This window comes from Perca flavescens, chromosome 12 (assembly GCF_004354835.1).
Source record: "Perca flavescens isolate YP-PL-M2 chromosome 12, PFLA_1.0, whole genome shotgun sequence".
NCBI lineage: Eukaryota > Metazoa > Chordata > Actinopteri > Perciformes > Percidae > Perca > Perca flavescens.
In genome coordinates, this window is record NC_041342.1 from 15920807 (window position 1) to 15938213 (window position 17407).

Here is a 17407-nt window from a genome sequence, read left to right on the forward strand (position 1 = left end):
TCTGTACCTTCAACTTTAGTTTAAAAAGAATGAATTTCAGTTTACAAGGCCTTTGTAAGTATTATTTGTATTTCATTTTTTCCCCCTTGTAATGGAAGTATGGAAGTTTTTTTTATGCGTTTATTTATTCGTATTTATATGTAATGGTTAATGTCCTATTCTTAGTTGTAATTATAATTTAGATTTGTTTTAGGTACCGTTTTAGTATTTAGTAAAGGCAGCAAAAAAGTAATTTATTGTTGGTCCAAACCAAATCAGCTTAGGGTATCAATCAGCACAAGGCCACGCGCAGGAAAAGCAGATCGTATTTTAAACATAATATGGAGAAAACATGTTGTTTGACTATTAGTTCAAACGATTCATATTTTTCCATTAAGACCTTTTATTATGTTTAATTAAAGTCGCAACGACTGAAACTCAACATGAACTCCCCTCTGCAGTGAAGGAGTCGACCGGAAACAAAACGATGATCCTGGCACGCTATTGGTCCAAAGTTCCCCGCGAAAAAACGTCACTCGCAGTTTCGCGCCAGATCTGCAGCACTCGGACGTACACACAAGAAGAGGTAAGAATAGATATTTTGATTAACTTTTTTCTTATTAATCTATTGATCATATTGATTGACTCAAACGTTCTGTTATTACACATGTTTGTTTGATTTTAAATCAACTTGCAAGCGCACGTTTAAGTGTTAAATCAGGTCCAACATCGTTTCAGGTTATTGTTTCCTCTGCAGCCACATGTTAAATGGTGGAAAGGTTATTGTCAACTCACCCAAAACCTTCAAAAATTGTAGGAAAAGCACAATTAAGTAATTAAACAATACATGTATACATAAAATAGCAGCACCGTGAGCTAAAGTGTAAAAAAATGTAACTAAACGTAAGCTATTAGGAATTGGGAGTTAACGTTAACTTAATGATGCATCGATGGCTGAGCAATGATGGCTGAGTGATACTAACGTTAGATAACTGTTTCATTATACTTGTTTGTAGTTTAAACGGTAGCTGTTCATTTATGTTGATTGTATGTTTTGCATGTGAAGTGCTAGTCCACAGAGTAACTAGAGGAGCCAGATAAATGTATTTAGTAAGAATAGTAGTGTATTAATTATGACAAAAGGAAATATTAAACCACAGTATTGGTAAACAAAACCTGCAATCAGCATCAAAATGAGAACATTAATGAACAAAATATGACAGTGTATAAACAATAACACCACATAAAACCACATAGTATTGAGGTCTTTAAAAGATAACAGTATACCTAAACATCAGCACCCTCAAATTTGGCAAGTGAGTAAACCAGAAAGTGTCGAACATATCTGATCTTGGACTCACTAAGAGTATTATTTTTAGCAGGTATTGTGGTATGAAAGTGGAACAAAAAAAAAGGGACAAACAAAATGCCCATATAGCTCTTTTTATTTACAGTACAGGCCCTGCTAGGCTGAGCGACTAATCTAAACAACCTAGTAAACCAAACAACTTGGAGGGCAGGAAAAGAGTACATTTTTCTACAAATTCAGTAGATCTACCTGCAACAATCTGCCTCGTAAAATGTTGCGGCTGCACAAAACAAACTTGGTGGTTGAAATCCATCTGCAAGGTTGTTGTGCTAAAAACCCTACCTGAGACAGTGCAGTTTTTGTTAACCTGGAGAAGTCGGTACATTTTATGGCAGCGGTTATTTTGGCAAAAAAAATAAATTTACTTTGATTAATGTGATCTTCAGATATCCCAGCAACAATGTCTTCTCCAACATCGACTCCTGGTGGCCGCAAGCGAGGCAGGAACACCAACCCATCCACACGTAAGTTGATGTGTCCAAAAGGAAACAAAACCCGTTTGTCAACAGTTTTTATGATTTTAAACTGTGGTGCCACTGAGATGTCCACATGACTGTCTGTGTGTGTGTGTGCGCGTGTGCGTGCGCGTGTGTTCGCACCGTTGTTAACTTGTATTTTTGTCTTGTGTATCCTCAGCCAGCAGTGAGGGCCCTACTTCTCCTCCCTCTCAGCGGCGCAGAGGCCAGGACTCCTCCACCGGGGACCTGATGCCGATGCCCATCTCCCCGGCCACCGACATGCTCAGTCCCGCAGCACCTCAGGATAATTCTCTGTTATCCAGCCCCCGACCCTCAGGTACCAATCGCACAACGTGTGCCAATTTTAAGTTTTTTGTTTTTTTTGTGGTCAGTTTTAGCCTTATCCAATGAAAATGTAGGACTGTTTTAATAGTCTTTGTTGTGACACACTTGATTGAACTCCAGAGTCTTATTTTTATTTTTTACCAGTCCTACCCAATGAAGTGGACATGAGCTCCCCTTTGATGTATGGGACCCCCAGCTCCAGGGTTGAAGGGACCCCACGCAGTGGCGTGCGTGGCACTCCAGCCAGACAGCGTCCTGATCTGGGGTCAGTCAGGAAGGCTCCACAAGTCGATCTTCAGTCAGAGCCGGTCAGTGAACGAGTCAAGAATATGATTTAGATTGTCTTGGTCATTTATTGTAATTGAATGAGCCAGGATAAGACAATTGGCGTGGAACTTCTCAGATTAAAGTTGATAAGGATGACAAACTTAAAAACCACAGAAGATAACACTTTTTTTTTTTTTTTTTTTTTTTTTTTGCCAGCCAAGTGCTGATGGAGCCGTAACCAGTGAGTCAAACGCAGGCCAGAGGCTGGTGATCTGGGGGACTGATGTCAATGTTGGGACCTGCAAGGAGAAGTTTCAGGTATGACATCTTGCATTTCACCTATTATAAGATCTTCTCCATTCTTAGTACAGAAGAGGTAATTGTTTGCATGCCTTGTGTCACTTTGCTTTCAGAGGTTCCTGCAGAGGTTCATTGACTTAACTTCCACTGAAGATGAGAACGCTGGTCTGGACCTGAATGAGCCTTTATACATGCAGAAGCTAGAAGAGGTAGTGTACTTTTTTATGTTTTTATTTCATTGTGGTCTGTGAATGTTTCGTGGTACTATTGCCAATATGAGGGGGAGAGAAAGGTGGACACCCCACAAAATGATTTTTTTTTTTTTTGCCTGAACATCAAGAGAAATCTCAGATTTAAGTCCATCTTAAACATTAATATTTCTCTTTTTGTCTCACAGATCAGTGTTGTTGGGGATCCAGTGCTGAATGTGAATTGTCTGCATGTGCAGTCCTTTGATGCAGAACTTTACAGGCAGCTCATCTGCTACCCACAGGTAGTGTCTTATATTTTGTTATTTTGGAGAATTTTGATCCAAATACTTTCCTGCACCATTGTTGCATACGCTTTTATTACATTCTTAAACAAAGTGATTCATTAATTGTTATTTTGGTCTTTTTAAGTAACCTATAATTGATAAAAACTGAACAGAAATGTACCCAAGTGCTTAAACAGCCACATGATAATAAAATCAATTTTAAAAAGAGATTAGACTTATACTTAGGCTATGGCTTCGGCCTAGTATATTAGGCCTACTGTACCCTTCTAACATTACAAAAATGAGAAGTCATGAACATGCTACAAAGTCCGGAATGCAGTGGGTAGTGACTAATGGGATTATTGTCACATTTTTTCTACAGGATGTTTTAAACCTCTGTTTTAAGCAACGTTGTACCATTGCATATTGATGCTAACAAGTGAGTAATTTGTTCCCTTTGCAGGAAGTCATCCCAACCTTTGACATGGCAGTCAATGAGCTTTTCTTTGAGCGTTTTCCGGACTCCATCCTGGAGTTCCAGATCCAAGTCCGCCCCTACAACGCCCTGAAAACCAGAAACATGAGGAACCTGAACCCAGAAGGTGTGTCTGTGGATTCATTAATCCAGCCCATGTGAAGTGAAATCACGTTTTATTAGGACTAACATACCACTATATTTCATCCCATATTTAGTGTGGGATTTTTGTGAATGTTGTTCTTTGCTTTGAGAAAATGTGAGGCATCGGCTCCAGGCTGAAGCGTCCGTGTGCCTTATGTGTTGCCTCCACAGACATCGATCAGCTGATCACCATCAGCGGCATGGTGATCCGCACCTCACAGCTCATCCCCGAGATGCAGGAGGCTTTCTTCCAGTGCCAGGTGTGCGCCTTCAGCACCCGTGTGGAGGTGGATCGCGGGCGCATCGCTGAGCCGGCTGTGTGCCGCAACTGCAACACCACCCACAGTCTGGCGCTCGTTCACAATCGCTCAGTCTTTTCAGACAAACAGATGGTGAGCGTTCAATAGGGTTGGTGAAGGGGCATGTTGCTTATAGCCAGCGACACCTAATCTCAGATCTTTTGGGTGGTAATTAGTGGCGTGTTGCTGTTGTGGTCATGACATCTGTTCATTTTATTGAACTTGGTTTACAGGTCAAAATTCAAGAGTCTCCTGAAGACATGCCGGCTGGTCAGACGCCTCACACAACTATTGTCTATGCACACAATGACCTGGTTGATAAAGTGCAGCCAGGAGACCGCATAAACATCACCGGTAAGATTTCCCAAATCTGTACTGCTAGGATCGCAACTAATGAGTATTTTCATTAACGAATAATGCGCCTGTTATTTTTGTCTACTGTGTGGTTTATAAAATGCCACAAAATAGTCAGTTGACGTTTTTTCCAGAGCCAAAGTTTATGTCTTCAGATTGCTTTAATGTCCAACCAACTGCCCAAAACCCAGAAATATTCAGTGTTCGGTGATTTAAAACGGCAAATCCTCACAAATGAGAAGCTGCAACTGGAGAATATTTCAAATGTTTGCTTGCAACAATTCATTCTATTAGAATAATTGCATATTAACTTTTTGGTAATAGACCAACAAGTCTTTAAAGCATATATATATAATATGACATTTTAAATTGGGAGAAATGGCAGTCACAATTTTATCTAATCCGAAGAAACTCTTTTTCTATTTCTTGTTTTGTCAGTCATAGACATCTTAACAGCTCCCCAAATGTCCCCACAGGTGTCTACAGAGCAGTCCCAATGCGCGCAAACCCACGTCAGAGCAACGTAAAGTCGGTGTACAAGACACACATCGATGCCATCCACTTCCATAAGACGGACCAGAAGCGCCTGCACGGTTTGGACGAGGATGCCGAACAGAAGCTCTTCACCGAGGACCGGGTGCAGACCCTGAAGGAGCTGGCGGCCAAGCCAGACGTCTACGAACGCCTCTCTTCAGCCCTCGCACCAAGTATCTATGAGCATGAGGACATCAAAAAGGTGTGTGTGTGAATAGACGCAAGCCAAAACACGAGTGTTAACCTGTACAAGCACCCAGTAACGAGTCATCACTACACACTGATTTGCCAATAGCACTTGTGAGCTCTAATTAACACAGCAGACAATTTTATATCTTTTTTGCAGGAAAAACTTGGTGCAATAAATAAGATAAATGACTCCATTCACGTAGGTGAGTTAGTTTCAGGGTTCTGATATTGTGCATGCTGGCTCACTGGGCTATGTTCGGACTGCAGGCAAATCTCATTTGTTTCTCAAATCAAATCTTTATGACAGGCTGTCTGCACTGTTATTTCCAAGCGGTCATCATATTGGATTTGGATGTCCAGACATTACCAACCTTTCTGCATGGATTGCTGTGGCAACGACGTAGGCGTCAGTAACTATGTGACACGGCGTTCCAACACGGAAGCGGCAGAATGGAGGTCTATCATTCGGCCCTCCAAACAATCCCGCTTCAAGTTGCGGTGCAGACAATTTATTTATTTTATTTTGTCTGTCCACAAACTGTTGTCCTAGCGCTCTCTCACTCTGGATTTGACGTTGTCTTTGTGTGTTGCGTTGCGAGGGACGCAAGAAGACACTTCGAAATCTGATTGGGGTATCCGGACTGAGATGCATCTGTAAAAATCAGATTGGAATCGCATTTCAAACTACCTCCAAATTTGGTTTGGATCCAATTTGCAAAAATCACATTTAATGTTTGCTGTCCAGACTTTTTAAAATGAATCTGGATACAGTCTTGATGTGCCAAAAAACTCATTTGGGCTGACCGTGAGCCATCGTTAACAAAATCTGGAATTATTAATATTATTAGTCGAACCTGTGACAGTGTTTCCTGCTGTGGCAGGTCAAATTAAGGTTGTGTAAAAAAAATCTAGTTAATGGGGTGTACACCCAAATTAAGATAATAAGATGAAGATGTTAACATAAGTATGATGATGTAGTGCTTGAAACGCAGCTGATGTGCTCTTGACAGAATCTAATAACATCATTTTAATGGTCACAGAAAAGGCTTCAGGCCCTCTGAGGCAGAGCAAGGAGAAAAGCTATACATTAAAACCCTTTTTATTTAAAAATTGAAAAGCCGACTGAGTACACCTGACACTTTGTCGTATTTCATGAGTTAAAAATCTTTTGATCTTATCTGTAATCTGACATTATTTAGAATAGCAATTTGTTCATTTCTTCAAGACAAAGTCTATAGAAGGCAGAACTCCTGTGGTTCTAAAAAAAAAAAAAAAAAAAGATTCACTAAATGGCTTGATCATTTTTTTGCTGAATTTCTGCAGATGCATTTATTAGAGGATGCATGATAGTGGTCAGCTCTCGTTTTTGGATTATTTCACATCATGCAATCAACAAGAAAACGGTTTCACATGTTCACCTGTGAGAATATTTAGAAATATGAATGACTTTATTTATTTTTTTTACGAGTATTTATTTTCCTCTCTGTGGATCCCAGGGCATTTTGCTGCAGCTGTTCGGCGGGGCTCGTAAGGACTTCAGTCAGACCGGCCGGGGCAACTTCCGTGCAGATGTGAACATCCTGCTCTGCGGAGACCCCGGCACCAGTAAGTCCCAGCTGCTGCAGTACGTCTACAACCTGGTGCCCCGTGGCCAGTACACGTCGGGGAAGGGCTCCAGCGCTGTGGGTCTCACCGCATACGTGATGAGGGACCCGGAGACCAGGCAGCTGGTCCTGCAGACCGGGGCTCTGGTGCTGAGCGACAACGGCATCTGTTGCATCGATGAGTTTGACAAGATGAGTGACAGCACACGCTCTGTGCTGCATGAAGTCATGGAGCAGCAGACCCTCTCCATTGCCAAGGTATGTTGTTCAAATTATGAACAAGTATGGGCAGATAAGACTGAACACTCAAGTATATTTTATTATATAATTTGTCATATTTAAGTTACAAAAGAAAGGTTCTCACTATTTTTGTTTGTGTGCAGGCTGGAATTATTTGTCAGCTGAATGCCCGTACCTCTGTGTTGGCTGCTGCTAACCCTATTGAATCTCAGTGGAACCCCAAAAAAACCACGATTGAGAACATTCAGCTGCCTCACACACTGCTGTCCAGGTGAGTACCATCAGTCAGCACCATCATACTGAAACACTTGATACGATCGCAGTGAAATTGTTGCTCAATAGGTTGGTAATTTAGCAAATTGGCAGCATTTATCAGCTGTACAAGAGGTGTTGAAATTAGCACTTTGACACAGTGTGACCTTTTTAAAGCAACATTTGGTCTCATCATCTGGCAACAATCATTCCTATCTTTAGATATAAATAATAAACAAAAACGTTAGAAAAGTCAGGTGACTGGCATTGATACAGAGGAACTGCAGTTGATTATAGTATACAGGACATCCAACCTAATGTCATCCTTTTTCGTTATGTCTTTATGGTTTAGTTTCTCAGTTGTCATGTTACTGTTTTTTAACACGGCATTACATGCTCCAACAGATTCGACCTCATCTTCCTGATGCTGGATCCCCAAGACGAGGCTTACGACCGCAGGCTGGCCCACCACCTGGTGTCGCTGTACTACCAGAGTGAGGAGCAGATTGAGGAAGAGTTCCTCGACATGGCTGTGTTGAGGGACTACATCGCATATGCACGAACATACATCAATCCAAGGCTGAGTGAGGAAGCCAGCCAGGCTCTCATTGAGGTCTGTTTTCTCTAAGAATTTCCACAATTTATGTACATCATGTTGAATATTTGCAAAAAGGAATGCCTAATAACATTGGTCTTTAAATGCTAACAGTGGAGTAATATTCATTAGACATTGGCCCCTTCACTGACCTTGTGCATGTTGGTCCTCAGGCCTATGTAGACATGAGGAAGATAGGCAGTGGTCGAGGGATGGTGTCCGCCTACCCCAGACAGCTGGAGTCCCTGATCCGCTTGGCAGAGGCCCACGCCAAGGTGCGCTTCTCTGAGAAGGTGGAGACCATCGACGTGGAGGAGGCCAAGCGGCTCCACAGAGAGGCCCTCAAACAGTCGGCCACTGACCCCAGAACAGGATTTGTTGACATTTCTATTCTCACAACAGGTATGCAACACAGGGCCTCGTGAATATGAACTGCTTGTCTTGGATGCATTTGGAATAACAATTATTTATGGATGTAATGTGTGACATGAGACTGGGTGAGAATTAATACTAAACAGGGACACTCCATCCAAAATCTTATCAAAAAAGTTATCTTTGAAAACTGTCTTGGTAGTTTTTATGTGACCAACAAAAGCAGCTGTTTTTTTTTTTTTTTTTTTTTTTTTTTTACGGTTTTCTGACATTTTATTAAACAATTGCTTAATCAAAAAGAAACTGCAGATACATTGACAATTAAAATAATCATTAGTTGCAGCTAGACACTGTATTTGAGTGTATTATTTTGTGATTCCAGGTATGAGTGCCACCGCCCGCAAACGCAAGGAGGAAATTGCCCAAGCCCTGAAGAAACTGATCCAGGCCAAAGGAAAGACACCTGCCATGAAATACCAGCAGCTACTTGAGGATCTCAGAGGACAGTCTGAAAATGTAAATATTTATTTTGCCTTCATTGTACTACCTTTTGAAATCAATTCGCAAATGCAATTTCAGTGCTGTGAGAACAGCATGCTCCTTGTTTCTAATTTGGTTGAACAAAGAGGTCTTTGATTTCTAGTCCATGACATTGATGTAAGATACAGTAATTAATCATTAGATATTGGCCAGCCAGTTTATAATGTTGGTAAATAAATCACATGAAAAGCTTTGAAATTAGCTGTGATTTAACATTTCTAAGAAGTTTATTTTTTTTTTTTTTTTTTTTTTTTTTTTTTTTTATACATTGTCCATTTTTATCATCACCACCACTTCCTGTAATGACTTCCTTCTTTGTCACTTTGTTTTCAGGCGATCACTAAGGAGCTGTTCGACGAGGCGCTCCGAGCCCTGGCTGACGAGGATTACTTGACGGTTACTGGAAAGACTGTTCGTCTGCTCGCCTAAGGCACACCCTGCAATTATGTACAGTCCTTCATTTTAAATCCTATCCTGTGTCAACCTATTTCACATGCTGTAATATTTTGTATAATTGAACCACCACGTTTACATGTTTTCTGGCCTTGCTAGATGTTTGACTATCCTGCAGTTTAGAGAAATATATAACCGCATGACTCGTTCAAACTTTGGTGTCATGTTGGGATTTAAAAAATAGAAAACAAAACGCACATACTAGCAATTAATAGAGCTAATATTCAAAAGTGCTTGTCATTCATTTGTTTGTTACCTGTTTTCAAGTAATGCTCTTGCTGTTTTTGTGTTATGGTAAAAAGCTCTTTTGTTCCAACTTGTACATTGTAATGACAGTTAAATCAGTCACTTATTTTCACAGAGATGAATTGTCCTTGTAGCTTGCATTGATTACTTGTTAATAGAGGGAAAATAAAATGTTGCTCACTAAAAATGCTTGGAAATGTCTTTTTTTTTTTTCTTTCAATATTGGTAAGTTGAATTAAATTCCAGTGTTTGTATTATATTCCTCTCAGAGTATCTTAAAGGAACAGTTCACCCCAAAATCAAAAATACATATTTGTACTCGTACCTGTATTGCTATACATCAGTCTAGATGGTTTTGGTGTGAGTTGCCTAGTTTAATGTAATATAATACATCCATGGTTTTATGCAAGGGGGTAAGCTTCGCTTCAGAACTCAAACCTCCTATGGCGCCATTTTGATGCTACAACAATATCACCTCTCGTTAGCATTCTATTGACTGCCATTCATTTTGACGTCACTTGTACAGCGAATAACTTTACATCTGAAGCGTTTAAAGACTTAATTTGTCGATTGTTTATTTGTAAAGAAACACGACAATGTATAAAAGGCTCCATTACCTTGTACCTTGTACCTCACGTTATGGCTCCTTAGCAGATGTTTTTGTAAAAATAGGCTAACTATTAGTTACACAGTAGAGGAATTACCGTATAGTACAGGAGAAGCTCGCAGGCAGTTTCAACTTACATTAGCTGTTTAAGTTTAATTACTAATGTTAACTAGCATTTTAGTTAGCAATAATTAGCTTGTGTCTATGTTACCTCCTTACATATACCTACGCTCTCCATCTCTGCAAGATTGGGAATGATTGAGATTTCTCTTGGCACAGCTAGCAGAAGACTTACAACTTTCAGACAGGTTGCTCACGTCACATCTGTGGCTTGGAGCTCAGTTGGAGACTGCACAGTAACGCTCAGCCATCACCGGAAAAGGGCTTCTAATATCTTTCACTGGTCTCCGTCCAGAGCAACGGATCACTTGGTCCATTCTCATATATTGTCTAAGGTTTTATGTAGGAACTATTTTCTTTCTACCATAATTGCTACATGAAACTGCTCACAACCAGGTCTTTGGATTATCTTGAGTAACCGGGTCATGATTTCTGGAAAAAGACATTGCGAGTTTCTCAAATGTATTTTTTTGGCACTTTGAGCGCCACAAGCCGAATTCCATGTGGTTCCATAATATTGGAGGCAGACATCTCCAACTCTGAGCAATGCTGTAATGCTGTTGAGCTAATGGATTTCACTGTATACTCTTTTGGAGTGTGGACTCATACTGTTTTGTACTTCTTCATAAATCATAGTGTTAGTCATAATGAGAAACTTTCTCAAAATAATGACTTATATTGAATGAATGACTTAGTTTCTCAAAATAATGACCATTAGATTCTCAAAATAATGAGAAACTTTCTTAAAATATACTACGTCATTATTTTAGAGATACTAATTAGTCATTGTAATGAAAGCATCTTTTTTTTTATTACATTGGCGGAAATGGCCTTCCATGAGTGCGAACCAGCAGCTTGCAGTGCCCTGATCTGCCGGTGAGATATGTTGCTGTCGGTTCGTCTGTGATGTCACAGTTGTGTGTGCTTCTGGACTCGACTGAAGAAGATGGCGGCCTCCTCAGGTTTGTGTGCCTTCAAATCTCACATTTACACCGACACAAAGTATGGGCGAAGCAGCGGACGCGCAGTCATCACAGCTACCAAACGTAGTAACTTACTCACTCACAGATGTTTACAAAATTGCTCTGATTTTTTATGTATTGTTAATATATCCTCTCGGTAAAGCAATGATCTCACGGGAGCCATCTATCTCATGGAACGGTATTTGCTAACCTAGCTTAAACGAGCGAATAGCTTGCCCCGAGTTAGCTAAAATAGCTCAAAGGTGTCAGAAATAAGCGTCAGTATTGCAAGTATTGACTTAATGTGTCACAAAGAAAATCCCTTAGCTAATATAATGCGATATGAGAGTTTAAATGGGTATAAACGTTGCCGTTAATATAAGGATTGTAAACAATAGTTTAGCTAATGTTAATTTACTAGAATATTCCAACACCGCGAGGCAGCGAGTGTTGATTCCGTTGTTTATTTGATCGGAAGAGCCGTTACGTTAATAAAATTGTATTGACTTTCCAGGCACAACTCATTTGTGTGGCTTAATAGACATTAAGCTACACAAATGTAACTAACAGTGACACATTTATGTGGGGATTTGACAGCTTCTCTGTGACACACCTCACACTGCAACACCACCACCATCACGGTAACGTTAACATAATTAAGGGACCCTAACCCTGATCAGCACTTAACTTGCTAACGTTGTTGTTAACGGGTTTCTTTAATCCCAGGAATAGATTAGAGAATAACTCCGTGTCTTTATATAAGGTAGATTTTTTTTTCATGGTTTATAAACCAACCAGATGTTACAACGTTACGGTGTCGTTGGCACGCTTTGTTTCAGCAAGTAGTCGGAGCCCATGCTTTCTTAAGCGCACGACAGAACGCGTGGTTGTCAAGCTTACAAAATAAACTCTGCGAATTTCAGAAAAACGAAATACTATTTATGCTTTTTTACATGGTTCAACGTAACGTCAGTTTATTCTACGTCTGTTTAGCTATACACCACGGGAATGTAATTTAAAAATTGAAGAAACGGGAAGTAACTTCATAATCGAAACTACCTTGGGGCAATTTGGCGCGACCTGCTGATTCATTTCTATCCTAGCAAGGTTTAAGTTACTAGATGCCAGAAATAACAGTTACAATGACTGGCATGGGACGCCACCAAACAGTTGCTCTTGTTATTTAGATTTTAGAGTAAATTGAATCACATATTACAATCGGAGTAGACCAAATGTGTGCTTCTGATGTATTATTATTATAATTATTATTATTATTTGTGAAAAAACAAAACATGCAATATTTAAATCCCCCTTGCAATACCATGGATATAGTGCCACTCAGTCAGGCATGCCAAACACTTAAATATGTACTTCAATATTTAAGGAAAAAGACCAGCGCTTTGAAGCTGGAGCGTGGAATTCATTGCAGCGAAAACAAAATACTTTCACCCAGGAAACGCTCATTCGTAACTAGCTCATTCGTAACTAGTCGTTTTGGTGCCTAAACTTAACTTTCCACTGTACATCACACATGTTACTAGCTAGTGTGTGATACGTTTTTGGGGCTTAAATCGTTACTGTGCTGGAGAGGATGTTCCTTTTACTTGCACAGTGTGATAATTGTACATATGATATTCAAACTTTTGACTGCTTTCTTTAATAACTAAATAACACAATACTTGTACTTTTACTTTCAGTACTTGAGTAGTACATTTTAAATAAACTACTTGCAATACTAAAGTAAATTTTTTTTTGAATACTTAAGTACTTCTACTCGTCACCTTTTTGATAGAGCACTTGTACTTTTACTTAAGTATGGGTCTCGAGTACTTCATACACGTCTGTGCCAAACCCAGACGGTCAGACAGATGTAGGTATCATTACACAGATGTATAAAAAAATAGCTTCAGTGTCGTAAACTACTATTGCCATGGTGATGTAACGTTGGCTAAATTATTTGCCTCAAAGCTTCGTTAAATCAATGTAATTAAGGTTGTACGGCTCACTGTGTTTCCGCACGGAGGATTATTACTAGCGCACAAGAGGTTGACGCTTCTGCGGACACAAGCATAGACAGTATATAAACACAAGACTGACGGCCCAGATTACAAATGAAGCAAGACAAAAATAGTGAGCGTCTAAGAGATGAGACAGGCGAGAGAAAACGGCAAAGTTTGGGATCATTTTAAGCTGCAAACATGCTGCTGCATCATCTCTGTAACAAACCTCTAGTGTGCTCATCCATTCCACGGAGCGAACCCGACACAAGGTAGCTAACTGCTGCTGCTCTCGTCCACTGTGCTGTTTTATACAACTAGCCTACAGCATGCTACTCTGCTAATAGCCATGTTTTACCAACAAGCTAAAACGAAAGCTGTCGGTTTGTAGTCTTAACTGTTTATTAGTTTGCTACTAATCTTTGGAAACTTAGCTGCTGCCGGAGACAAAGCGGCTCCTCCCCCCAGCATGGCCACTTAATATGCACATGAATGATGTCTGTATTCTTTATTCTTTCTCCTCACTGTGTATTAGGCTTCTGAAAACGTGTCCCCCAGAACATTGTAGTTGAATAGCCCTGCTGTAAGCTTTGTACCGTCACATTTACCCTCTGGTCAGTGAACAGCCCTTTTGCATATCCAGTGCAAAGAGCCAGAGGCAAGAAGGGGAAGGGGGTGAAAAATATTAACATTTGGGCCACCAAAAATGTACTATTGTAATGTATTTTTATTTTTTTTAATGTGTAGGCTAACGTTAGCGATTCTTACCCTTCTCGCCTTAGCCTACCTGCATGTGAAAACGAAATGCTTTTGTCACGTCTGAACAATAAGTTACCGAGAGTTAGCAACACAAGGCATTGTGAGATCTCAGGGCACGGAGCTACGGTAGAGAGACTGAGTAACGTCAGTAGAGAGGAAGTGACAGGCGTTGGCTGGGAATCAATAGAAGGATGGGAAATAGTTTTTTAACATACATTTTCCTCTAAGTCAAAATGTTATCATTAATTAGCTCGTTCTTGTTTTCTAACTGTGTCACGAGTTATTGGAGCTCAGCTGGGAGCTTCGAGGAGACAGTTAAGACCTTCAGCTGTCAGAGTCCACTTCAACTTAATATATTAACTTCTAATATCTGTAGTCTCATTAACATGACAATCTGTAAGGAACAGGGTTCGTATAAACCATTTAAATAGTAGTGACCGCACCGTTTGGCTTTGTTATCAATGCCAGCATGGTGGCTAACACTACTGTTACTCCGTTTAGGACATTTCTGCTGTGCTTTCTAAAGGCGGATTTATGCTTCTGCAGGGGCTCTATGCAGAGCTTTTGCCGTAGCGTACGTAAGTGGCCTGAGGTTTATACTAGTGCGCTGGTGTCTGCGTCGTTCTAGCGTATCTCTTTAAGAGAATAGCAGGGCCGCCATGTGTGTATGCGTGGGGAGTGCAGGGCTCAAAAGTGTGACCAATTTGGTCGCACATGCGACCAGAATTTGTAAGTGTGCGACTAAGATTTTTCCTAGGTCGCACTGGTGCACCTAATGTCGTGGCATCCGCAGCCTCTCCACGAACGAAGCGATGTCGTTTATATGGATATGGTTTAATGTTGCGTTCCACGACCCATTCCTTCTGTAAAGCCGTGCCTGTGTTTGGATCTCTCCTCCGCGCAGCCCCGCCCCCATTCACTCACACACAGCTCCCCTGCAACATGGAGAGACGCAGCGCCGCCGCTCCAAACTGCTGACATTGGTCTACAGTTTTAATTGTTATTAACACAGCTGTATAGGCCTGTCACAATAACAAATTTTGCTGGGCGATAAATTGTCCCAGAAATTATTGCGATAAACGATAATATTGTCGTTGAGAGACCATTTGCATCTAATATAATGATAATGGCATAATAATGCAGGTACACCTTTTCAAAGATCAATACACTTTTATTTCTAAAGAATATTTAACACTGGAACTGGAAGACATTTTAAATATCCACAATATGTCTTTGATCTCCTTTTTAGAATGTCGTCTTTCACGCTGATGTACAGTTGTGGAATTGCTGTATGTTCTCCCAGGCAATTCATACCCTACTGGCTGTCAAACGTTTGCTGCATTCCTCGAGTGTTTGTGCGATAGACTACAGACTCTGTACTACATTTTACAATTATTTAACACTAAATATAAAATTTAAATAATATATAATTTAATAAATTAAATCTATCTATATGGCTATCTGCCACATGGCGAGTAAATGTTTGTACCAAAATAGTTTTTATTTTTCAGTCTTCATTTTGGCAAAGGTGCAGCTTCTGCTCCTCTGCAGGTCGGAGCTTTGTTGTCAGCTGTGTGGTTTGGGATGAAAGGGAGAAAACAGGACGCCGAGTAACACGGTTGATATCGCTCATATACTTTTTATTGTGCGATTAATTGATTTATTGACTATCGTGACAGGCCTACAGCTGTATATTAAGTATGAGAGGGAAACCTGTATTGGTACCAGTGTTTCCGCTGGTAACTCTGTTATTAAATGCAACTAACTTCAGTTCGTTGAGTAATATAGCGTGTAAGACGGAGCCGGCTGGACCTGGGCGAGAGATGTGACCCATGGCCAGGATATCATAGTTAATAAAAATGCAGCGCGGTGACGATAGACATTTCATAGCCTACACAAGACGTGTGTAACGCCGCTGACTCGCCAAAGCCCATTCGACCCGTATCGTCCCTCTGTGAGTAGCATGCTTCAGTCCATCGCACCCCCCGTCTCCCCTCTGTCTCCCTATGTCTTTTTTTTGTCTTTTTTTTTTTTTTTTTTTTTTGGAAAGCTGAAGACATGAGAGGGGGGAATGACATGCAGAAAAGGGCCGCAGGTCAGAGTCGAACCTCTGTATACCAACTGAGCTATCTGGGTGTCCTCTTTCTCTTTTAATTAGTCTGTTATTGTTGTTGAAAACAAGTGAAGGAGCTTTCATAGATAGATATCTATCTATATATATCTCTATCCATCTATCTATATATATCTCTATCTATCTATCTATATCTCTATCTCCTAGGCTATTTATTTCAGATAACTTTCATTTACATGTGTTGCAGCTGTATATTTTCAAACTGGTAAAGGAAACCCTGTCTTTGCATTTTATTTTAATCTGTTTTAATAAAAGCTTACTAATACTAAAAAGCTCTAAAGGACATAGTGGGAGGAACAGAGTGTCTCCCAGGTGCTTTCTGACCATGGTCTGAGCTATAGCAGGAAACGTTTACAACAGAGCCGCTTCACTACAATTGTTTGATAGTATTTAATTACAGGGTAACTGCTCACACTCTACGTTGCACACTTTGACTGGCAATCACATCACAGCCACGCCCTAAAACACCCCCTGCTTTATCGCCGATTTTAAAATCAACGAGACCATAATTCAAAAAATGAACATCATTCTGTGTTGAAGAGGACTTAAAACTAGCGATTGAGAGCATAAACTCATTATGAAAATGTTTACTGAGGTAATAAATCAAGTGAGAAGTGGGTCACTTTCTCATAGACTTCTACAGAAACCGACCTCCTTTTGCAACCGCATGTGTCGCCCCCTGCTGGAATTCAGATAGAATGCAGGTTTAAGGCACTTCCGCATTTGCAGCACTTCGCAGTTTCTTGCTATGGTTTAGACACATATAGCCGACGGGCGACCGTTGACAGAAAACTCCGTCGATATGATCAGTCGCGTCCCCGAGGTCCAAAAAACTGCCACAGAACAGACCAAAAAGACGAGAGGAGATGAGACGTAATACATCTCTATAACAGCAGGCGGCGCTAATCTGTAATGTCGCCCAAGAAATGAAAACCGGCAGCTGATTGGACGAACGCATCACATGGGTTTTAGGGGTGTGACGAGATCTCGTTGTACGAGATTAAAACGTGACGAGATTTCTCGTCGAGGTGAAAAGTTGTCTCGTGAGGCGATGTGAAATAATAAACGGCGAAAGAGTGACAGACAAGACGAACGCAATATGTAAACACTGTAAGAAAAAAATGCCGTACTACTAACTACTGCACCCGCGACTCGCGGGTGCAGTAGTTAGTAGAGAGCTGTGGTGGTGCTGTAAGTGTTTTTGCATAGTGCTCGTGTTAGCCGCGGTATACGGCATTTTTTTCTTACAGTGTTTACATATTGCGTTCGTCTTGTCTGTCACTCTTTCGCCGTTTATTATTTCCGCAGGAAAACCAAAATGTTGCCACACAAATGATTTAA

At 40.5% G+C, this 17407-nt stretch overlaps 2 protein-coding genes across 3 annotated transcripts in view; both read left to right on the top strand.

Moving 5' to 3' along the window:
• The first annotated feature begins 440 nt into the window (after positions 1–440).
• Positions 441–9679, top strand: mcm4 (minichromosome maintenance complex component 4). Its single transcript, XM_028594209.1, has 17 exons — positions 441–565; positions 1735–1812; positions 1985–2143; positions 2296–2459; positions 2635–2736; positions 2832–2927; positions 3116–3211; positions 3657–3795; positions 3984–4204; positions 4345–4465; positions 4942–5201; positions 6685–7050; positions 7176–7303; positions 7690–7897; positions 8053–8281; positions 8634–8767; positions 9125–9679. The coding sequence occupies exons 2-17, from the start codon at positions 1749–1751 to the stop codon at positions 9218–9220; spliced, it is 2583 nt and encodes an 860-aa protein (XP_028450010.1). The 5' UTR covers positions 441–565; positions 1735–1748; the 3' UTR covers positions 9221–9679.
• Positions 9680–11045: 1366 nt separating this feature from the next.
• Positions 11046–17407, top strand: part of ube2v2 (ubiquitin-conjugating enzyme E2 variant 2) — a 9847-nt gene continuing 3485 nt past the window's right edge. The window contains exon 1 of one of the 2 annotated variants that reach the window (XM_028593022.1): positions 11046–11179. In XM_028593022.1, coding sequence (XP_028448823.1) covers positions 11164–11179 — 16 coding nt within the window. In that variant the 5' untranslated portion in view covers positions 11046–11163. The other variant, XM_028593023.1, reaches the window with a different exon arrangement.